Genomic DNA, 23,509 nt, shown 5'->3' with positions numbered 1-23,509 from the left:
GAGGAATGGGGTCAATATTGGGTATTGCATGTGGAATTTTGAGGAATTAAATGAATTTAATCCTTTTTGGAAAAAGGTTGTAACATAAAAAAATGTGCAAAAAGTGAAGCGCTATGAATTCTTTCCAGCAGAAAAACTAAAATCGCAATGTCAGATTTTTCCAATATCGTGCAGCCCTAAGCTTTAGTGACCCTTCAAAACACTGTAAGGTGTTTTTGCAATGAAAATTCCATTAGAAGAGTATAAACACTCCCACATTATCAGATGAACCTGCACTGGCCTCCTAATACTCCCTTTCAGACCACTGCAGAAAACCAAACGGGACACTTCACAACAGATCACTGACCACAATGCTTCCTGCTGAAATGGAGAAAAGAGCAGAAACATCTCAGCACTCTTCAAGATCTGCACGGACAAAGAGAGAGCCGTCGCCTTCTGCAAAAGAGAGAAAAACCAAAGCATCCAAATCTGTAAAGCTCCAAGAGCCTCACAAAAGAAAAGAGAAACCAGCAACGACAGAAGAAGAGGAAGCTAAAGATGCTCAGATCATCTCCAGCAGCACGGTTGTAAACGTAGACAGTGTGAGGGAGCGGATAAAAGAAGAACGAGAGGAGTTATTAGCATTATTGGAGACTGAGGGACCTGGAGAAGGTAAGTCTAGACAAGGAAACATCTAAAAACGTTTAACTTTATACCATGTGGCTGTGGAATGCTTGATTCTGATTGGCTGATTAACACTCTAAGATGGTGTACAATTATAGGTGGAGATGTCTTGGGTGTGTGTCATTTTCTAATAATTCAACAAACTGGAGTCAATTACTAAAAAATCACGCATACCCAAGACATCGCCAACTTTGGTGTGCATTTCTTTTCTTAATTAGTGTAAAAATAAAGCACAACCATAAGTCGCGATGTCTTGGGTGTGCATTATTTTATAATAATTCAACAGACCAGGGTTAATTATTCAAAAATAACGCACACCCAAAACATTGCTAACTTTGGTGTGCATTTATTTTCCAAATACTGTAAAAATAAAGCACACCCCTAGGTGGTGATGTCTTAAGTGTGGGTTATTGTCTAATAATTCAACAGACCAGAATCAGTTATTACAAAATAACGCACACTCAAGAGATGGCTAACTAGGGTGTGCATTTTTTTTCCTCTTATTGTGAAAATAAAGCACACCCATAGGTGGCGATGTCTTAAGTGTGTGTTATTTTCTAAAATTCAACAAACCGGACTCAATTATTAAAAAATAACTACCACCCAAGGCCTTATTTTTCAATAATTCAATAACATGTTTTCAATTATTCCTTCAATATTTTTCTAAAGGTCTAAAGAAGAAATACCTTGGAGTTTGTGAGCTGCTTCTCATCGTTTTGGTCCTGTCTATGGTGATCCTCTTCTTCCCGATTTCAATATGGTTCTGTGTAAAGGTATGATTTTGCTTCAGGGATTAAACATTAGACATGATTCTAGATTTGTTTTCTTTAGTCTCTTTCAAGCTCCCAAATATTATTTTGTAGATTGTGAGAGAACACGAGAGAGCCGTCAAATTTCGGTTGGGACATCTTTTACAGAGGAGACCCAGGGGCCCTGGTACACATTTCAAATCGCATGTTAATATATTAACATTACATATACTTGTGGTTTATGCTAGTTATGTGTTTAATTTTGCTTTAGGGCTGATGTTTTATCTCCCGTTTTTGGATGTGTGCCATATAGTGGACATTCGTTTGAAAATACTGAAGATTCCTCCTCATATGGTAACTTTTGTTTTTGCCTAAGAAAAAAAAAACGCCTCAGCTGTATATTGTGAAACAGTTTCTAAGTCCTTTAATGAAGTGCACTCTAAAAAGCTGACTATGACAAATACCATGCCACTGGTGCATCTATGTAAACACGAGGGAGGCAATGTAGACCATTAAAAAAAAAAAGCAGACAGTTTAGCAAGGTTGCCAAGTCTGTGTTTTTCCTACAGAATTTGTCTACTTTTAATCACTTGATATTTTGACCACTTGCTTTCAGTGGCAGCTCCAGGGTTTGAGGGGGTTGAAAATAATTTATTTCGATAGCTTCAGCTGAACTGATGTAAAGTGCGGGGGGAGTTATGGAAAAACCTTGGGGGGCTTTGACATCAATTGTATTTATAGCGTTGCGTTAAAATGTTCCAAAATTATATTCTACCAATGATAAAAAAGCTAAATGACAAGATTTTAAACTAAATAATAACTTTAATTAGGAGTATCTTGATCATTTATTTCAAATTTTTAAAATATCTTTATTTTATAATTAATTTCTCAAATTTTGAATGTTCATTTTTGACAGATTTTTTTCAGCATTAGGTTTTTAAACAGCAAATGCCAATCACACAAGACACAATACCAGCTGTGCTGTCAGTCATAATAAATGGATCAACAATTTTTGACATTAGGGTTTCTAATCAAATCTTCTGACCAATCAAATGATTTATAGCAGGAGTGGGCAAACTCGGTCCTGGAGGGCTCGTGTTCTGCATAGTTTAGCTCCAATTTTAATCAAACACACCTGCTCATAGATTTCTAGTGATCTTGAAGACACTGATTAACATGTTCAGGTGTGTTTGATTAAGCTGCGGTCACGCTGGACTTTCCTCTCCATAGACTTCCATTCATACGCACACGAATGCGTCAGACCGGAAATGCAAGGTCATGCGTCAAGTTTCGCAGGTCGATGCAGTGCAAAATTCAAGCTTGTTGAACTCTGACCTGAGAAATCGCATCACTTGACTGCGTGAGACCAATCGAGGATCAAAACATGACCTCTCTGGACAGAACTTTAAAACATGGACCAATCGCTTGCTTTTTTAATGTCTAATAATCTTGTTTAATCCCGCCCCTTTTCGCATCGCCGCACAACAGAATTTCGGATTATCAAACTCTAGTGTGACCGCAGCTTTAGTGTTAGAGCTAAAGTCTGCAGGACACCGGCCCTCCAAGACCGAGTTTTCCACCCCTGCTCTATAGAATCTGACATGTCCCACCCCTTTTATGCTGTTTCCTTTTTGTTTATTGTGCTTGAGCTCAAATACTCTCACTGGCAGAGCTGCGAAAAAATAAGACACTATTGGCTGTTGTTTTTTTTAAGGGGAGGGGCTACTACATGTCCCACCTTGTCTTCATTTACAGTTGAGATTATGTCAAACATCGAAAGAAAATGCTAGTTTCAATTGAAAGTGTGTCAACATATAGCATTTTGATGCTCAGGGCGACTAGAGATCGATTCCCTTTATAACGTAATTATTAAACAAACCACTTCAAAGGATCTTTAAAGAATGTGAGTGCCATAATTAGTTTTGGGTATCATTGGGCTAGTTTTGTTAAGAAAACCTGGCAAATTAAGTCCAATATGTTAGGCAAAATCATCTGTGAATTACATAAATAGAAATGTAGAAATAACTTGGACCTTTAATGTCAGGATTCTTCTGTGTATTTTATCATCCATGGAGAAAACCTGCAAGTCTGCTGTATGATTTGAGGTACGATTTATTTCATATTCCATCTTCAGGTGGTGACCAAAGATCTGGTGTGTACAGAAGTGACTGCGGTGTGTTATTATCGCATTGAGAACGTCTCTGTGTGTTATTCCTCCTTCGCCAGCATCCCAGACATGGTGCAGGCTCTGACACAAGTATCTGTTAGAGAGATACTGGCACATCATGCCTTCACTGACATTTTGCTGGACAGGAAGCGAATCGCCCAGGAGATTCAGGTAAGAAACTGATAAGAAACCTCATTTGGACTTAAAGAAGTTTTTTCATGAAGTTTTCCTTTGTTATACAGGTCACGTTAGATTCAGGAACCTGCAGGTGGGGTATCAAAGTGGAAAGAGCGGAAATGTAAGTATGTAAATTACAGATTTGTCTAAAACGGATAGTTCATCCAAAATGAAAATTTACTCACGTTTTACTTTTACTCAAGTTGTTACAAGAGTTTCTATCTTCTGTTGAATACAATACTTTGAAGAAAGCTGAAAACTGGTCACTATTGACTTCCATAGTAGGAAAAACGAATATTATGGAAGTCAGTGGTTACAGGTTTGCAGCTTACTTCAAAATATCTTCTTTTGTGTTCAACAGAAGAAAGAAACTTATAATAAGAGTGTGTAAATGATGACAGAAGGTTCCGTTTTCGGAATGAATGGTCCCTTCCCTTAAGGAAATGTCCCATCAGTTACTTATACAGTGTGTTCACGGTTTCAGAGAAGAGATCAATCTTCCACCAGAGCTGCAACATAACTTCGCTGTGGAAGCCGAAGCAAGACGTCAGGCACAAGTTAAAGTAAGGCCATTGGTACAAAATGGGATTCAAATGTACAACCCTTTGGTTACAGTTTTTCAAAAGCAATTTGATCAGGTTTTGGCAGATTGGGTCAAATCTTGATGGTTTGTTTAAAAGAAGAAAAAAATTCTGAATTTGGAAATCTTGGTCCTCATTTTGGTCCAAAAAAAAACAGGATTATTCTGATCCAAACAGAAAGAGGGGTTGAAGTTATTTAACAGATATTATATTTCAATAAAATATATGACTTATGTAATTTTATTATAGAAATATATTTCACCTTATTACAAAATCAACAAAGGAACAATTAAATATATATAAACCCAACCTATACATTATCATGCAAGTTTTGTATTTAAATGAATCATTTAACATTAAATGTATAATTAGCATCTAACCAACAAACATTATATTTGTTGTTCACATTAATAAAAAATCTAAGATTTTAGATCAATACTATAAAATAATGCACAATTACCAATAGGGGGCGATAAGCTTTTAAATCAGGGTGAAATCAACATTAATAATGTCCAATTGACCCTTCGCGAAGCCCCGCCCCCCTTAGTTACTTTTGCTACGCCTGTCAAGCTTTCGTGCCTGGCACGTCTATTACAATGTGTATGCGCCAGTGTCAGACATTCCCAGGGGTATAATTAGCCATTTTCGGGGAATAGGTGAGATATCCGAGAAAGCCAGACAAAAAAGGACTGTAGTATGCATTACAGGGGTATATTCACAACATAATAGCCAACCAATTAGAAAATAATTCACTCAAAATTGAAGCTAGGTTAGCCTAGCTGCCTCATACGCTGACCATTCAACAGCGTAGGTCATATACAGCAGGAGAGGTGAAATTTAAAAATAATATAATAACAAATTAAACAGTGATTTCTCTTTTTTTTTTGCCAAAATGCCTGATAGACTAATAGTTGTGCAATGAAATATAGAGTTACTAACCGACAAGGAAACGCATGGACAGTGCTTCTACACAATTCGTTCATAGAGCAGCCAGAAAGGTGAAATTGATGGATTGGTGCCAAATATTAGCATCATTGACCCATAACAATGTACGGTAAGTTACCTATAACTGTCAGTATGTTTGTGTGCTTTTTATCCAGTTTCTATTCTTATTAGCAGTTAATGTCAAAGTATAAATAGCAGAAGTGAACAAATACATTTTCCCTACCAGCAAATATTAACTAATTAATAAAAAGCCGAAAAAAGCAGACACTAACCCACTATAACATCGTCACCAATGACTAAATCTCCAAAAGACCGATGAAAACATCAGTGAATTGTAGCTCTGACATGGACACGAGGGTTATAAATGACTGAAAAACAGCTGTGGGTAAAGTATATTGATCGCAAGTGCTCAGATTGTGATCACATCTCGGTTTTGTTCTGTTGATATGTGATATTCGTAGCTTGAAATAGATGGAAATATGATTGCTATTAGTATGACTACAATGGCGAAGGCTTAAATGGAGCACTACTCATAATATCGAGCAGAGAAAAAGACAGCTGGGAAACATAACCTGCTTTGTATTTCTGTAGGAAACACAGTTTAGATCTTTTTAGGGTAACGTAAGAGGTGTGTGAGTTATTGCCAGCGGTCTATCACTGAATGTGTCAAGAATATCAAAACAAAACCAACTTAACTCCGCTCCTTTAGCGCACCTCCACAGAGCTTGATCCACTCTGCCATTTCTCCCTTTGGGTTTTAGGTTTTGGAAATGGAAAAAATTCCTCCACCCTGTTCAAACTTTAAGGATACCGGGTGTCAAATTTGCACAAACCATAGTCACAACTCTTTTGGCTTGCTTCCCTCACTTGAAAGCTTGACAGAGCCCTTGCGCGTAGCTACGGTTGCGAAGCCACAATTGGTAGGTGGCGGTTTTTGTGTGTGGCTTAGCGAAGGGTCAATTACCAATAGGGGTGATAAGCTTTAAAATCAGGGTGAAATCAAAATTAATACTGCACAATTTCCAATAGGGGCGATAAGCTTTAAATTCAGGGTGAATTTACTGTTTATTTTGCTAGCACACACTGGTATTCTTTATGTGAACAAATAATCTGTTCAAGTTAATCCACTGAAAAAAGTTTGTTTTGGTAATCTTCAATCATAGTCTAACAGTTTGCTTCTGCGTTTGGAGGGGTGGTTCTTCTCTGTTGACGTCAGTTTGACGGCCCCTCTCCTACCATTTGCTACAAGGTAATGATGAAAGCCCAGACCCCTACTCAATATTCTGTTTCAGTTGGAAATACATCAACATACTGAAATAAAAGGTTCACACAGACTTTAATACTCAACTCACCATTCAACAGAAGAAAAAGAAGAGGTGTGGCAAGCTGTGCCTGTTTCCTTGGAGACTTATTTTCACTAAAAATGTTGTGTTCGCAGTTAGCATGCTCCGAGTTGACTAAACCTTAAGATTTTGGAACCAGCATATCTAAAATAAGCAGGTTTAGGAATAATCAATTTAAGAGTTCAGGGTTTAGAGGATTGCAAGTTAACCACAGATCCCTCTGATCCAGATTAACCTTTTTGAACAACTGTCCCCTGATGATCAACCTAGCTGTTTAAGCACTGATGTGGTCGTGTCACAGGTGATCGCTGCAGAGGGAGAAAAGGCGGCATGTGAGGCTCTGAAGGCGTCTGTAGAGTCTGTCTCTGGTTCTCCTCTGGTCATGCATCTACGACTCCTGCAGCTCCTGCACAGCCTGCGTTCTGAGCAGCCCGCCGTGGTCCTCAACATACCGCCTGATGTCCTGACCCAATCCATCGATCTCGCTAGTTTAACCGGACCTGCTAATCAAAGCATGACCACAGGTGACGGCTCAGATGATGGAACCAAAGACTCGCCCATGATGTAAAGACAATTTTACTGTTCATTTATTTGACTTAAGTTATTATTGAAATTCACTTTATTTCAATATTATTCTGGTTATTGGCTGATATTCTACATTGTTTAAATTTATCGGTATTGGTCGACAGATTTCCTTTGCATCATCTAACAATCAAATATTCAAGATTTATCGTAAAGAGCAGGTCCATTTGAGTTTTCGAAAAATGTCTTCTGTTTGTAACCTTTTTATGCAATCTCCTAAATAAAATCAAAAAAGCGCATTATAAATAAAGATACTGTATCTCAAATATATGTATATATATATATATATATGTATATATATATATATATATATATATATATGTATATATATATATATATATATATATATATATATATATATATATATATATATATATATATATATATATATATATATATATATATATGGAGTCATCTTTTGTTTGCTACCGATCTACGGCTCTGCATACATAAGCATGCAAAATACGAACACTCTGAAATGGGTTTTTTGTTTCTGACACGAATTCATACAGAAAGACCAATCAGAATTGACTTGGCCAGCTGACCAATCAGAGCAAAGCTGATTTATAGAGGGGAGGGGTTTAAAGAATCAGGGGGGGGGGGTCCGCGAGCAACGTATCTGAAGAGCAGGGACGAATGCGGTGGAGAGGGGTGCATGACGTATTTGAAGACCGGACGGGAGACACACGACTTCCGGGAGATTATCATTCGTTTGCGGGCATCCAGGAGTTTCTATGCATTTGTGGGGAGACTTGGGATGTCTGTGTTATAGGGGATCTAACACAATATTAGTATACTTTAAAATACCATGAAATCTGCTCTTTAAAACAATCACACTAACAAATTTATATGTGCAATAAAAATTCAAATACATATGTCTATTAAGTAATTTATTATTGTGCCCCAGTATTGTTTTTTCACATTTAACGTTTCTTGGTTCCTCTAGACGGTTTCGGGCTGGATTCAGGTTTCTGGCTTTTTGTTTTAGCTTCAGAAGTTGCGACAGGATTGCTGGGGGTCTTGGGGGCAGATGCTGCATTCTTCTTGTTTGCTGTAAAATCCCCCCCAAAAAAGTCAGAATTAGAAATAGCTAATCTTGTTCAGTGTGTGAAGTGTAATGTTATTCTTTGACACATTTACACTTGATCTCCACACTGGGCCGAGCTTGTAGTTGCCTCTCCAGATCTTGTATCTTATCCAGAGCAGCCTGCAGGTCTTCCTCTGCCTTTAACGCTCGCACCTCTGAATTGATAGCTCGAGTCTCTACCTCTCTGCAAAATACAGCTTATAAGAGACTATAGATCTGATTAAAGAGAAATTTCCATTCGAATACTCACAGAAGCTCTTGCTGAAGAGTTCTCATAGTTTCTAAAGAACTGAAGGCATCTTGGGCTTTTTCAGTGTGAGGAGCCATCACAAGTTCTTCAGTCTAGAAAAGATTAGGTTTTACATTTACTCATTTAGCAGACACTTTTATTCAAAGCGACTTACAAATGAAGATAAAAAGCACTTTAACTCATCAGAAATTGTCATTACATATATTCTATGACAAGTTATTTATTAACTTGTTTCCCTTTAATCATACAGAGAAGAGATAGTAGCCCCTTTCACACAGTAATACCGGTAAATATCCGAAAAATTTCCAGAATGACTTTACCGGTAAATTTAAAAAAACGCTGTTCACACAGGCGAGGACGTTACGGAATTTTCCCGGAAAAGACCATTCACACATCCATTCCAAAATACTGGTAAATTCTGACATAATCAACTAAAAAATATTTCTAAACGGCTGCGCTTGTATTTGTAAACAATTGACTACATTACAAACTCTGTGGATGGATGAGTATTGTGAAAAACTTTGATGAAAACATATGGAAGTACACTTTCACATGTGGAGACGTACATAATATGTGTGTGTGCTGGCGCTTACCGGCTGCTTCATGTGCACAAGCAATCGGCAGTAGTTTTCTGGAAAGGTCTGTATGTGTGAAAGAGGCTAGTGTTTCCTACAGGTGGTTTTTCAAGCCCACTCACCTGTGTGGAGCACACTGAGAATTGCAAAGTGTTTTCCAAGAAGTATGTGGTGCTTTTAAGAAGGTGTCTGGTGCATATGGAGGGGAACAGAGTGTGACTCCTAGAGTTGGTTTGTCAAGCCCACTCACCTGCATGAAGCACACTAATAACTGCGAGTGATGATAAGAAAGTGTCTGGTGCATAAGGAAAGGAGAAAGTGTGTCCTACAGGTGGTTTGTCAAGCCCACTCACCTGAATTGCACATTTTTTTAGAAACATGTAGTGTTGATAAGAAAGTGTCTGGTAAATACAGAGAAGAGAGATTGTGTATACGGAGAGGTTTTGATGATTATCATCTCATACTGGGAAGCTGATGGATATGATCATGGTACACTCACCCCTTTAAGTTGGACAGTGTCCTCTCTTAAAGTCTTCTCTGTGATATTGCCATCATGACCTACAAGTTTGATGACTGAGCGATCTTTGTCATGTTTGCTGGCCTTTTCCTCTTCCTGCAGAGGTGATAAGGTGCTGTTATTTGATGTTATTCCTTGGAGACAAGGTAGCTAATAGCTTATGAGAATAAAAAAGTTACATGTTCATCATAAGGCTCATTTGCATCTTCCAAGTCCAGTGGTTCCTCTTTTTCAGTATGTTCCTCTGATTGTTCCATGGGCTAAGAAAATATACAAGTTACTTACTCACATTCACATCACACAGTTGTACTATACTAGTGTCCTTGATGATGTCACTCACAGAGTGTGGCACCACTTTTCCAGTCAGCTTCAACTCCACAGAGCTTCCTTTCACGTCCATTAGTAGTAACCTGCAGGCCTCCATCCATTCCCCACACTCTTTCTAAACACAAACACAGTTTAAATACACCAAGGCATTTCATGCAGGATATCAATCTCAGAACGAAACCTTGGAGGGAGAGCTTTGCACCTGAAGTTTGGCTAGTTGGTACAACTCATTTTCGGTTTCATCCTGGTTTGAGCTCTTCCTGATGACCTCTTCCATAATAGCTTGACAAGAGCTACAGGATAATTTGTGTAATGAGTTTCTGCTTACTTACGGATCCTCTTGAGATGTTTAATTTAGTAAGGCTACCTTGTGATGTACTTGGAAAAGTAATCCAGCTTGGTTGAGATGTTCCTGGCATCTTCCTCCAGCTTCTCAAAAGACACATTGACTATAATGTTCAATTCGGGTGCTGGAAGAAATGATTCCTGGTCATCTGAATGGATGGGAACCATTAGCAGCAGAAGGTCCACCATCCAGTGGATCATCTTATTGTGAAGTGAAGTTACCTGCAAGCACAAGGCAAGATTAGGACAGGGGCATGTAACTGTCCTGCTCCTGGAAGTTGATCCTTCTACAGAGCTGCCTTCAATTGTGGGTAAACGCCCTTGAACCAAGTAATCAGAAACTGCGTCCAAAATCGCATATTTTCTCCTTAGGCTTGTGCAACAATCCTACCCTAAACCATTATTTATGACAATCTTTCCCAGGTCTGGTCCATCTCAACTCTGCAGAAAGGTGACTATCAGGAACAAGAATTGACTGAAATTGACGCATTATGGTCTGGTGTGTACCTCATCTCGAAGTCTCATATTTTCAAAGTCGAAAAAGTTTTCTTGAGAAAACAGGAATTCCTTCATTGTCTTTAAAACATTATCCATTTTAATTCTGCAGCAGATACAAACAGGGAAATTAGCAGTCAGACACATCAATGAAGTTTTGTTTTTTAACATATTTTGTTGCAAATTTAGGTTACAGTTAGGGTCGCTTATGAGGGTCCATTTTGATTAGGACGCCAATGTAGGCAGTAAGGTGTTTTAATATAATGTTTGACGCTTGCCTCTCTCTTACTTTATGTGAGGAATTTTTTTCTCCCTGTCCTTTTCAGTCTGTGTGCTGTCCACTAGCAGAAGAGCCTCCTCAGAGAGATTCACCAAGCTTTCAAGAGTTTCTTTCAACTTAAGCCAATCACCCAAAGCCTGCTCCTTTGGAAGTCCACTCAAGGGGTTTAACCTTCTTGACCAGGACTCCATAGTGTCAATAAGAAACATTAGCATTGCATGGATTCCTGCAAAAACAACAAGTTTTCATCTTGAAACCAAACAAGGCTACGTGAGGAAACAAAAATCTAAGTTCTCACCACTTTCTCCATTGATACGTATTAGTAGCTGGCTCAGAAGCTCAGTGATGGTCCTTGTTAGCCCCCTCATGGCTTCCTGGCCTTTAAGGGACCCTCCATCTGGACCAGTGTGTCTCTTAAAGAGTTCGAGAAAAATCTCAATCCAGGACTGCTGTAGGTTTTTAAGCAATTCAAGTGTTTCTTGACCAGATACTAGGTCTTCCCCACCATAACGCTCACAATGCTGTGTCAACACCTACAGTTAGACAAAGATAGCTATCATTTATACATTTAATGTGCAAAGTAAACAATTTAACAAAAGATAATTCAGTAAACAAAATGTAAAAGTTTTGCTAACTTTTGACCACTTTCTCAGGTCTTGTGACAGCTCTTCATCTGATGACTTGTCAACTTTCATAGTAGGGTGCCTTTAGTACCACAAAAGATTAAAATCAATAGAAAAGCTTTTAAAATACAAAGAAAAACAATATTTCTTTTACTGACCTTGATTTCTCTTCATAAAATTTCTGCCACTTCACAATGTTTGCGTGGAAAGACGTGATGATCTCACGTTGTTTGTTCTCCACCTGTATGAGTTTCTGCATGAAATTGGCCAGTGTATCTTTCCATCGGTTGGTCAACTCCATGATATGGGAAAGATACTCAGAGTCCTATGAATGAAGTTATAGACCACTATATCACAAAACATGGTTTCGGTTTTAAGAAAGGCTCCTCCTTTTTGGACACAAGAAATGGAGGAAAGTTTGGGAAAAGTTTAACAGGAGCACCCTAGTCTTTTTGATGTTTTGTCTGAGATGTACCACAATGGGCAACCATTTCCAGTCTCAAGCCAGGACTTGGATCTCACATGTAATGATGCGATATCTCCTTATCACTTGTCACGTGCATTTGCTTATCAAATGTAGGTTGTGTGCCTGACAGAGTTGTCTGAGATTCTTCCTAAAGTTATGCAGTGTGTAGCGCCCTGTCACCAATCCATTGTGCACAGCAGCAATTGAATGCTACCCCAGATAGTCATGCAGCGTGAAAACAATGGCGAGCAGACGATTTTGAAAATCATGCAGTGTGAATTTGTCATAATGCTGGGGATTTCAATTGAAATTTTCCTGTAGAGTTTATCTCTAATCATACACCTAAACAAGCTGATCAAGGTGTTGGGGGCTTACTATAAAGCTAAAAAGTAGTGGAGTTTGATAAGGATTGAAGCTAAACTGCACAAAAAATTGGGTGATGAGAAGCCCTGCATTCATGTTTTTACCTTTGCTGTTAAGAAGACAGTGAACCGATCTGCAGCCTTGGCCCAGGTCTGCTCACTAATATGAAGTCGTCTGACCAGATGAAGCTTATTTATCTTGATTATCTGAAAGAAATTTGTAAGAGATTTAAACTTAACCATAATTTTTTTGTTGTGGGGTAATGTTGTGTTACTTGACGAGCTCCTACAACAAATTTACAAAAGGTCACCTTGACTGCAAGACTGTAGGTGGCTTTTCTCCAAAGGTCCCTTTCGTCATCTATTTGGGACATCTGTCCTTCAAGTCTCTTTCGCTGTAGCTCATAAAGGTCATGGTACTCTGCTACAATACTGATGAGAAGTCACTTTAATTCAGGTTACAGTAGCTAGGTTTCCATCCACCTCATTTTATGAGAGTTTTTAAATATTGCAGAAAACTTTATGAAAAAATAAACTTTTATCCAAGAAGAAAACATGCAACAAATTCTATTTCTTTTTATATTTGGCTCCAGTTGATCAGGAAGTGACCATTTTGTTCTTTTTGACTCATTGGATGGAAACTTTTTTCGCAGATGTTTTATGCAGATGTTTATAATCCAGTTTTGTGAATAAGTCTAATTCACATCTTTGGATGGAAACATAGCTAGTTAAGCACTTTGTATACAAATAATTTTAATCAACAATTCACATACTTTGCATTGCGTTGTGACTCTTCCAAAGCTTTAGCAAGCTCCTCCTTGGCTTCATCTGCCTCTTTGGACAAATTCTCATCATGTACTTTCATAGCACTCAGCTCCCTTTTACAGGTTAAACAGACAAGTTTGAAATGCGCAAAACTCACATTTCATTGGCAATTAGATAGTATATCAAGCATACATATTAAGCTCTGCAATAGAGTTCTTGAAGTGTAGGATCTCTTCAGTGAGCCGGCGGTCCAGAGCCCTCTGTGCTAAGGTTTGTGTGTGAAGACCCTTCACCTGCCGTGGGATACGGTCAAATAGAGCCACATACTTCTGCCTAGCCAAGAGAAAGAGGAAGTCAAAGATATATACACTAGATATCACATATAGACCCTGAGCATGCGTCAATAGTAGGGTTGGGTATCGTTTGGGGTTATTATGATACCGGTGCTAAATCGATACTTTTAAAATGGTACCGGTGCCAAAACGATGCCTGAACCAATACTTTTGAGCCACAAAATTATGGTGGGTGACTCTAGAAAAATCTTTTTTTTGACAAAATCTTTAAAAATTATAATTTTATAGAACAATATAATTTAAGTTTAAAGTAAACATCAATTCACATTTTCTATATTTGAATTACATTAATATATTTCCTTTGATCATTTGTTGGTTAGCTTGAGTTTAAGATTTGCATTATGAAATTACATTAGCTTACTACTAACCTGTGGAAAGGCTGTCATCAAAATACTGAACTCTTTTTTCTAAGGTTGGGGCTTGTGAATATGTTATCATGGTTATCAGTAATTTAATGATTTGCCTTAATCTGAATAAGACATTAATATGATCAAGGTGTTTACATGAGTTGCTTTTTGAATGTTCCTTTCATGATTCTGTCTTACATTATATAGTCAGTGGTGGTTCTAGACCAGAGAAACTGGGGGTAAAATGTTATATATAACTAGTAAAATGTTATGCACTGACTGCCACCATGGAACATAAAAAAGTAGATATTACAAATTAGTTAAACTATTATGTTTAAAAATGTGTTGTTAATAAATCATATGTTGAAGACGGAAATCAAAAATGAATAAAGGCAAAAGTAAACGAGTTGAATATGACTTACATGAGCGTGACTGAAAACTACATTTGATCAATATGTTACATCTGTTCTTTGGTACTTGCAGACTGTTTGTAAATTAAATACTGCATTTCCTAACGCAAAACTATGTACACTAGATTTCTGATTAATAATGGTCTCTGCATAGCCGAGGACTGCCTATATTAAGAGTGGTAAAATCGCTATTACCTGTGTCAATTTGGGCGTCAACCTCTGACGAATGCAGGGAACTAATGCGTGCAACACCGTCACTGACAGAGAGAGCAAGTGCCCGCGGGAGCGAGTGCCCGAGAGACACCTAGAGCGCGCAGAGAGAGGCCTCGTTCATATCACCGCAGTCTGCCACTGATGGCTGATCTGGCTTCTCCGTGGCGTTTTGACACAAAAATACGTGTCCAAATTTGTCCAAAATCGCCTGTCCGTATTCCTCAAAGTTGTTTAGGACTAAATGTTTAGAGATGGTGTGACAACGCGTACCTATGTGTGCCTTTGATGCACCGCTTGATCCTTCTTACGTCCTTGTCGCAGCACCAGTGGCACCGAAATCAGGCACCGAAATTCATATGCTGATTTAATCCGGTACATACAAAGATCAAGGTACCGGTGCTGTAATGGCACCGGGTTTCGGTACCCAACCCTAGTCAATAGCGCTGCAACATTTGTACAGTGCTCCAAGGACAAATGTCATTCAACCGCACTAATCAAGACTAAAGCCAATCCAAAGATGCTGGATTTTGCACAATGTACGGGTGTGGTAACAAGCAAACAAAGAAAACAAAGCAAAAATGCATAACATTTCATAGGTAGGATTTCACTTTTTACGATTTTGTACATTACGAACTTTTGTGCTAAACAAGTATTGATGATAATACAGTTTCTTACTGCACTGACCATAAAGCAAAGTAGCACTAAATACTAGGCTTATTCTAGTTTTGTTGAATAAAATAAGCAAACAATGTAAATGAAATATGACAACAAGATGCTGCGATGCTAGAAACCTGTATTATTGTCTGCTAAGTGAATGATGCCAGTGTGGTCATTTGTCCTTCGATGCAGAAAAGTGATGTAAACTTATAATTTCCATAATTAAAGAAATTATTTGCATACTGCTCCTCCATGAATCGCCACCATACCTTGCTGGAGGGGTTTGAGTGCCTGAGTGATCCTAAGAGCTATGTTGTCGGGGGATAATGCCCCTGGTAGGGTCTCCCAAGGCAAATAGGTCTTAGGTGACAGGTCAGACTAAGTGCGGTTCAAAAACCCCTTCGAGTTTCTTAACGTTAAGGACAGTGACGTCGCCCGGTATGGCGCAGCCGGGGTCCCACCCTGGAGCCAGGCCTGGGGTAGGGGCTCGTATGCGAGCACCTGGTGGCTGGGTTTTTACCCACGGAACCCGGTCGGGCTTAGCCTGAAGGAGTGACAAGGGACCATCCTCCTGCAGGCCCACCACCTGCAGGGGGAGCCGTAAAGGGCTGGTGCATTGTGGAATGGGTGGTGGTCGAAGGTTAGGACCACGACAACCCAATTGTCAGGCACAGAAACTGGCTCTTGGGACATGGAATGTCACCTCACTGGGAGGGAAGGAGCCAGAGCTTGTGCGGGAGGTGGAACGGTACCAACTAGAGATAGTTGGGCTAACCTCCACGCACAGCTGGGGCTCTGGAACTCAACTTCTTGAGAAGGGCTGGACTTTCTTCTGCTCTGGAGTTGCTCACGGTGAGAGGCGGCGGGCTGGTGTGGGCATGCTTATAGCTCCCCAACTTAGCCGTCATGTGTTGGAGTTTTCCCCGGTGAACAAGAGGGTAGCTTCCCTGCTTCCTCAGGTCAGAGATAGGTCACTCACTGTGGTTTGTGCCCATGGGCCAAACACCAGTGCAGAGTACCCAGCCTTCTTGGAGTCTTTGGGAGGGGTGCTGGCAGGTGCTCAGACTAAGGGCTCTGTTGTTCTACTGGGGGACTTCAATGCCCATGTGGGTAATGACAGTGATACCTGGAGAGGCGTGATTGGGAGAAACTGCCTCACTGATTAGAATCCGAGTGGTGTTCTGTAATTGGACTTCTGTGCTAATCACAGTTTGTCCATAACAAACACCATGTTCGAGCATAAGGATGTCCATCAGTGCACATGGCACCAGGACACCCAAAGGCGGAGGGCAATGATTGACTTTGTGGTTGTGTCATCTGCTTTCTGACCGTATGTCATGGACACTCGGGTAAAGAGAGGGACAGAGCTGTCAACTGATCACCACCTGGTGGTGAGTTGGATTCTCTGGCAGGGGGGAAAGCTGGACAGACCTGGCAGGCCCAAACGTATTGTGAGGGTCCTCTGGGAATGTCTGGCTGAACTTCAAGTCAGAAGGATTTTCAACTCTCACCTCTGGAAGAGCTTTGACCAGATCCCGAGGGAGGCTGGAGACATTGAGACCGAGTGGTCCATGTTCTCCGACTCCATTGTTGACGCGGCCGTAATGAGCTGTGGCCGTAAGGTCTGTGTTGCCTGTCGTGGTGGCAATCCACGAACCCGGTGGTGGACACCAGAAGTAAGGGATGCCGTCAAGCTGAAGAAGAAGAGATTCTGGCAAAGAGATTCTGGCAAACCGTCCGGCGCCTTATTAGGGGAAAGCAGCTCCACATCAACCCTGTTTATAGCGGAAGTGGGGAGCTGGTGACCTCAACTGGGGATGTTGTCAGACGGTGGAAGGAATGCTTTGAGGATCTCCTTAACCCCACAGACATGTCTTTCATTGAGGAAGCAGAGACAGGGGATGCAGGGGTGGACTCACCCATCACCCAAGCTGAGGTTACTGAGGTAGTTTGCAAGCTCCGCAGTGGCAACGCGTGGTACACTGGACCAGCTTTATACCCTAACCAAGGTGCTCGAGGGTTCATGGGCGTATGCCCAACCAGTCCACATGTGTTTTGTGGACTTGGAGAAGGCATTCGACCGTGTCCCTTGTGGCATTCTGTGGAGGGTGCTCTGGGAGTATGGGGTCAGAGGCGCTCTATTAAGTGCTGTCTCGTCCCTGTATGAACAAAGTAGGAGTTTGGTTCGCATTGCGGGCAATAAGTCAAACTTGTTTCCAGTGCATGTTGGACTCTGGCAGGGCTGTCCTTTGTCACCAATTCTGTTCATAATTTTTATGGACAGAATTTCAAAGTGCAGCTATGGGCTGGAGGGGGTCCAGTTCGGGGACCACAGGATCTCATCTCTGTTATTTGCAGACGATGTTGTTCTGTTGGCTTCATCGAACATGGACCTTCAGCATGCACTGGGGCAGTTTGCTGCCGAGTGTGACGCGGCTGGGATGAGAATCAGCACCTCCAAGTCCGAGGCCATGATGCTCCACCGGAAAAAGGTAGTTTGCCATCTCTTATAGATAGGGTGAGGAGCTCTGTCACCCGGGATGAGCTTGGAGTAGAGCCGCAGCTCCTCCACATCGAGAGAACTAAGCTGAAGTGGCTCGGGCATCTGTTTCGGATGCCTCCTGGACGCCCTACCTAGGGAGGTGTTCCAGGCATGTCCCACCGGGAGGAGGCCTCGGGGAAGACCCAGGACAAGCTGGAGGCACTATGTCTCTCGGCTGGCCTGGGAACACCTCGGGATCCCCCAGAGGAGCTGGAGGAAGTGTCTCGGGAGAAGGACGTCTGGGGTTCTCTCCTAAGACTGCTGCCCCCACAACCCGGTCCCAGAAAAGTTGCTGAAAATGAATGGATGAATGAATGAATGAATGAATGAATTTGCATACTGACCCCCGGGAAAACTACCGATCATAAATATATATATATATATATATATATATATATATATATATATATATATATATATATATATATATATATATATATATATATATATATATATATATATATATATATATATATATATATATATATATATATATATATATTAATCCTCGGTCCGGATAGCCAGTCCTCCACTGCACCTTGGTCCCACATTCATTTTGGGAGCGCTACTTTCAATAGACAACAATAGCGTAGGCGACATCTAATGTAAATATCTATGAGAGGAAGTAAGATAACTCTTTAATGAAAAGCCATGGAAAGGAGTAAACGGGTATAGAGACCTGAGCTTGGCGAGGAGTTGACCTCTCTCGGCACATTCAACGCTGACCTGCCGGATTATCTCATGGAATACTATATTGTAGATGTTCTGCTCAGTTTGAATCAGCTCTAGTAAATTTTCGATCTGAAAAATGATATGGAAACACATTTGTATTCATGTAAATCATTATGTTTAGTCACAATTGTCTAACCCTATATATATATATATATATATATATATATATAAGGGATGCACAATATATCAGTGGTCACATAAATATTAGTCAATAAATGCTATCTTTAATGTTATTGGTCCAATAAAAAAATTAGGCCTATAGCTTTAAGCCGTTAAAGACATTAAAAACCTTTTTACTGGTATTTTGATTTTGGTTAATGTTCAGTTAGTTGCTTTATGCATTTAATTTTTTGTAAGTCAGTAGATTTAATTCATACAAAATAAAGTTGCCAATAGAAAAAGGTTTATTATAAGATTAGTTGTTCGCTTTGTATTCGCCTTATGTTTTTGCAACTATGCAAAAAATCTTTTGAAAAATTGGTATTCATTTTTTATATATTATAATCTAAATAGTTATTGGTATAAAAAAAAATTCCATATCTGTTGTGCATGCCTAATAACTGTTTTAAGTGAAAAAAAAAACTTCAGGGTTTTTCTAATATGTGCCCTATAAAGGGTTAAATAAATTATTATTGTTAATATACATACACAAATCAAAGTATTCATTTGTTTGTCAAGTTATTTTATCATATTTTACATTTAGAAGTAACTAAGCATCTTAACTTGCAAGAGTTGTGGCACTTTTAATGACTGTTCTGTAGATTTTCATCCTGCATATCATTATTGTACATCATTTATTCATACATTGCATTTTTACCATTAAAAACCTTTAAAAAAACAAACCTGTGAGATTTCTGTTAGCTCCTCAAACTCTTCATTGACACCTGCTTTTGCTAACATCTTGTCCATCACCTTCATCAACTGAACCACCTCAAGACGACCGCTTGGCTTCCTAGTGATTGTTTAGAAAATTGTATAATTATTAATATGAGTCATTTTAAAGAAGGAAGAAATGACTTCCCAATAGTTGCTTAGAAAATATTATAAATATTTATTGTAAAAACACATCTAGGAGTTTCTAGCATATGATAGAAACCATTACACATTTATTTATTACTACACATATGACTTCCTCCTAGTTGTAGTTTGTACATATAATAAATTTGAATAATATAAATAAACATTTTTAAACAAACTCATTCCAGCAACTCACATGGATGGAAAGACTCTTAGCTTGTTCTTCTCATCTTCTAGGAGAACTGTGAAATTGCTATAAAAAAAATGAAAATAAACTGAGCAAAGATTAATTTACAGTCGCTGTAACACAACAAGACAGCTGTTCTTACCGTCTAAAGCAGACTCACTTACTCATCATAGCACTGTAATCCCTTAAGACCCTTGTTTTTTATGATGTGATATTCTTCTGGGATTAAAGTTTCCAGTGGACTTGTGTCCTTTGACCAAAAACAAACAAACATGAAGTTACAACAAGCACAAAAAAAACAGAGTATCAAATTCCGGTTATTCTCTTGTCACTTGCATTGTGGTCTCCATGATGCTGAGCAGATCTTCCATTGGCCATTGGAATAACAGGCAAAGCATCCTTTTGAGACACCAGACAATCACACAGGAAGGAAATGTCTCTGTTCAGATTCAAACAAACAGTCAGCCAGACAATATCTCAGTGTATTATAAATTCTCAGTGTTTAAATTCCAGAGGGCACCTTGATAACTAAACAACATTAAAAAACATGTCAAAAATGTGAATCGATAAAAAACATATCAAACATAGTGTTTTTCGAAAAATCTATTAGGTGATGTGTTTTTTAGATGTCAATATGATGTCTTTTTGTATACATTGTATACAATTTAGTATACATGCTTTGTAGGTATACAAAATAAAAAAATATATTTATAAATTTGTCATTTGTAGCTTTCAGATGAATAAAATGTTTCTTATAATACTTTTTGTTTCATTATTTTGGTTATCAAACGAGCATCAATGTGTGGATGTCAAATAGACATCAAAATTTTGACATCAAATTGATCGCATTTTTCATGTGTTTTTTATTTTGACTTCAAATTGATCACATTTTTGGTGTGTTCTTTGTTTTGACATCAAGGTGCCTGCTGGGATGTACACTAGCCAGCCACTTTTAAGGTACACCTATTTAACAGCTTGTTAATGCAAATATCTATTCAGCCAATCACCAGCATTTAGTTGTGGTCAAGATGATCTGCTGAGACTGAAACTGAGCTGCGTACAAAGCCAATAAGAACAAATCACAGGCAAGCCTGCCCCCACAAGGGCTTTATGTCAGAATCGCAAACGTAAATTTGAGAAACCTAAACGAAAACTCTGGTAGCGCAATCTAAACTGCGTTTATCAAAAGCGAAGCAGAAAGTGAACTGAACTAATAATACTTTTTTTTGAAGACAGTGTTTTTTTTTTTGTTTTTTTGCCATTTCATTGGTTGTTATTGATTTTTCGAATTTATTTTTTATTTGTTAATATATATATATATATATATATATATATATATATATATATATATATATATATATATATATGTTCATTTTGTTTTAAAAGTTTTGTGCGTTTTATTTGGCACAAAACTAATTCCACGTGTACAAAGCAGTACTGGCAAGGGGTACCTAAAAATAAGTGAGCGGTTAGTATATTTGTAATGTGTAATGATTCCTTCCAAACCGTCCAGCTCCAGTCAGAGAGGTCGGCTGGTTGAGAAAGTATTGGTATTTTTTGCGTCTAGCGGGATGGTGCCACACAGCATCAGGACGATGAATTAAACAAACCTGGTGAAAGATGAAACAGCCGATTTAGTAACTACACTCTTAAAAATAAAGGTGCTTAGTGGCATTAATGGTTCCGTGAACAACCTTGTAACATCCACAGAAACTCCCCATCTCACAACAGATACTTTGTTATGAAATAGGGAAACTAGATAATTAAAATCTGCTTCACACACATACTTTTTGTGATGGTTTATGAAGACTCTACATTGGCGTCATGTATTTTAGAATTAAAAAAATGTTTATTATATCACCTTACATTACTAATCCTCACAGGAAACGTATGGTAAATATTATTTCTAACCATTTTGAATTATGAGGACACTGGGTATGTCCTCCTAAATCATCTCAATGTTGTAATAACTAGTTTATACCTGTTGTTCTCATAAACCATCAAAACTAGTACACACACATGCATACAAATATTTAATTTAAGAACTGTTCACGGAGAGGTACTTTAGGGAACCCAAAATATTTTCTATGTCTTCACTGTGAAAAATCTTTTACTTTCAAGAACCTTTATTTTCTAGAGTGTAGAAACAAATTGTAAGGGACAGATATTGAAGGGCCATGAACCTTGAAGTCTTTGGGAGTTTTGGTTAATCTGAGTGGTGCGAGTCTGTCTTGAGGACATGCGGTGGATGTTAAAGTTGCGAGGAGTTCATCTGGAATTAAATCATTACAGTCCTGCAAGTGGCTTCTGTCTTTTATAGGTGTCCTCTCTCTCGCCTGAGGAAGCTCTGCCACCACTAGACGAACAACACAAATACAGTTTGGATAAATTGTGGGCTCAGAAGTTCAATGGATATAGGTTATTTATTAGGATGAGCAAAAATATTTGTGGTAAACATTAAAATAAACAAAAAATAAATTTTTTTGTGAATGTTAATAAATGTCAAAAAGTTGAGGATGAATAGCTATTACGATTATTATGTTTAACAGAAAAATGATTGTGACAAACATAACAAATGACAAATAAAACTTAATATAAATTATATAAATGCACTTGATGTTGGTGATATAAACATAAATAATACATCACAAAAACTAACATAGAGAAAAATTGTCATTCTTTAGCTGAAAAAAAATCTAATTAATCTGACAGACAGACGGACGGACGGACGGACGGACGGACGGACGGACGGACGGACAGACAGACAGACAGACAGACAGACAGACAGACAGACAGACAGACAGACAGACAGACAGACAGACAGACAGACAGACAGACAGACAGACAGACAGATAGATAGATAGATAGATAGATAGATAGATAGATAGATAGATAGATAGATAGATAGATAGTTTGCTCACAGTTAGCAGTGGATGTCCTGGTCCTGTTACTCTCGGGTTTTGCTTGGTCAGCAGGTGGGTTCGGGGTGCACTTCACCGACATACTGATACACTGCCTACACTCACTGGACACTGTTCACCATTTAATAACCGCGGAAAAATCGACGAACTCTGCCGTTAGTCGTGCTGTTTCCCTCCGGACAGCGCAATAAAGTTTACCCCTGCTCTCCAGTTGCTTCAAAACAGCGGGTAATAAAAGTTTGTTGCCATGGACGCGTCGCGTCTCTAACGTCACTTTCCAGTTACAGAAACACTCGAGTCGAGACTCTGAACAAGAAGACAACACTGTTTCTTTAATAGACAACCGAGGCTCCTCCTGCTGGGAAATGAGAATTTGAAATATTCATAAGCTGTCTTATTAATACTTCAGCAGGCCACTGATGCCATGGTAGCCAAACAAATGAGTGAGTTTAAGGTGTACACGAAGAGAAAGAGAGAGATTCCGAACTGGTTAATGCATAATACTGTTGTTCTTCACTATCTATCTATCTATCTATCTATCTATCTATCTATCTATCTATCTATCTATCTATCTATCTATCTATCTATCTATCTATCTATCTATCTATCTGTCTGTCTGTCTGTCTGTCTGTCTGTCTGTCTGTCTGTCTGTCTGTCTGTCTGTCTGTCTGTCTGTCTGTCTGTCTGTCTGTAAATATAATTATATAGGCTAGAAACCAAAAGATAAAAAAAAAATTGACTGAATAAATACTAATACATATATTACATAAGTATAATATGCATTAAGAGAAACAGAAGGTACTTGCAAAACTGCTCAAATGGTTAAAGAAT

The 23,509-nt window shown here is 38.8% G+C and overlaps 2 protein-coding genes across 2 annotated transcripts; one reads left to right on the top strand and one right to left on the bottom strand.

Annotated features, from left to right (window-relative positions):
• Positions 1 to 311: 311 nt before the first annotated feature.
• nphs2 (NPHS2 stomatin family member, podocin) lies at positions 312 to 7,355 on the top strand. The gene is made up of 8 exons (XM_056448201.1): positions 312 to 651; positions 1,333 to 1,436; positions 1,527 to 1,599; positions 1,684 to 1,766; positions 3,547 to 3,750; positions 3,822 to 3,877; positions 4,241 to 4,319; positions 6,927 to 7,355. Exons 1-8 carry the CDS (start codon positions 351 to 353, stop codon positions 7,191 to 7,193), a joined length of 1,167 nt encoding a protein of 388 aa, XP_056304176.1. The 5' UTR covers positions 312 to 350; the 3' UTR covers positions 7,194 to 7,355.
• Positions 7,356 to 8,114: 759 nt separating this feature from the next.
• On the bottom strand, positions 8,115 to 22,958 carry axdnd1 (axonemal dynein light chain domain containing 1). Its single transcript, XM_056447940.1, has 25 exons — positions 22,679 to 22,958; positions 21,941 to 22,113; positions 21,264 to 21,367; positions 20,094 to 20,196; positions 19,922 to 20,007; positions 19,767 to 19,823; positions 19,397 to 19,505; positions 18,501 to 18,622; positions 13,492 to 13,632; positions 13,308 to 13,412; positions 12,846 to 12,966; positions 12,640 to 12,741; positions 11,865 to 12,031; positions 11,719 to 11,788; positions 11,382 to 11,616; positions 11,093 to 11,309; positions 10,816 to 10,909; positions 10,331 to 10,530; positions 10,166 to 10,256; positions 9,977 to 10,078; positions 9,816 to 9,896; positions 9,619 to 9,732; positions 8,545 to 8,636; positions 8,348 to 8,478; positions 8,115 to 8,258 (listed from the first exon to the last, which is right to left on the bottom strand). The coding sequence occupies exons 1-25, from the start codon at positions 22,758 to 22,760 to the stop codon at positions 8,131 to 8,133; spliced, it is 3,027 nt and encodes a 1,008-aa protein (XP_056303915.1). The 5' UTR covers positions 22,761 to 22,958; the 3' UTR covers positions 8,115 to 8,130.
• Positions 22,959 to 23,509: the final 551 nt, after the last annotated feature.

The sequence above is a fragment of the Danio aesculapii genome, chromosome 22 (genome assembly GCF_903798145.1).
Source record: "Danio aesculapii chromosome 22, fDanAes4.1, whole genome shotgun sequence".
NCBI lineage: Eukaryota > Metazoa > Chordata > Actinopteri > Cypriniformes > Danionidae > Danio > Danio aesculapii.
Note: the sequence above shows the minus strand (reverse complement) of the source record. Positions and strands in the feature narration are given on the sequence as shown.

Bases quoted from the DNA above. Each gene is read 5' to 3' on its own strand.
- nphs2 (XM_056448201.1), top strand. From the start codon at position 351: ATGCTTCCTGCTGAAATGGAGAAAAGAGCAGAAACATCTCAGCACTCT. The intron at 652-1,332 runs GTAAGTCTAGAC...ATTTTTCTAAAG, and splicing joins GACTGAGGGACCTGGAGAAG to GTCTAAAGAAGAAATACCTT. The intron at 4,320-6,926 runs GTAAGGCCATTG...GTCGTGTCACAG, and splicing joins GACGTCAGGCACAAGTTAAA to GTGATCGCTGCAGAGGGAGA.
- axdnd1 (XM_056447940.1), bottom strand. From the start codon at position 22,760: ATGTCGGTGAAGTGCACCCCGAACCCACCTGCTGACCAAGCAAAACCC. The intron at 21,368-21,940 runs GTTCATGGCCCT...ATCTTTCACCAG, and splicing joins AAACTCCCAAAGACTTCAAG to GTTTGTTTAATTCATCGTCC. The intron at 10,531-10,815 runs GTACACACCAGA...TTGTGCTTGCAG, and splicing joins ATATGAGACTTCGAGATGAG to GTAACTTCACTTCACAATAA.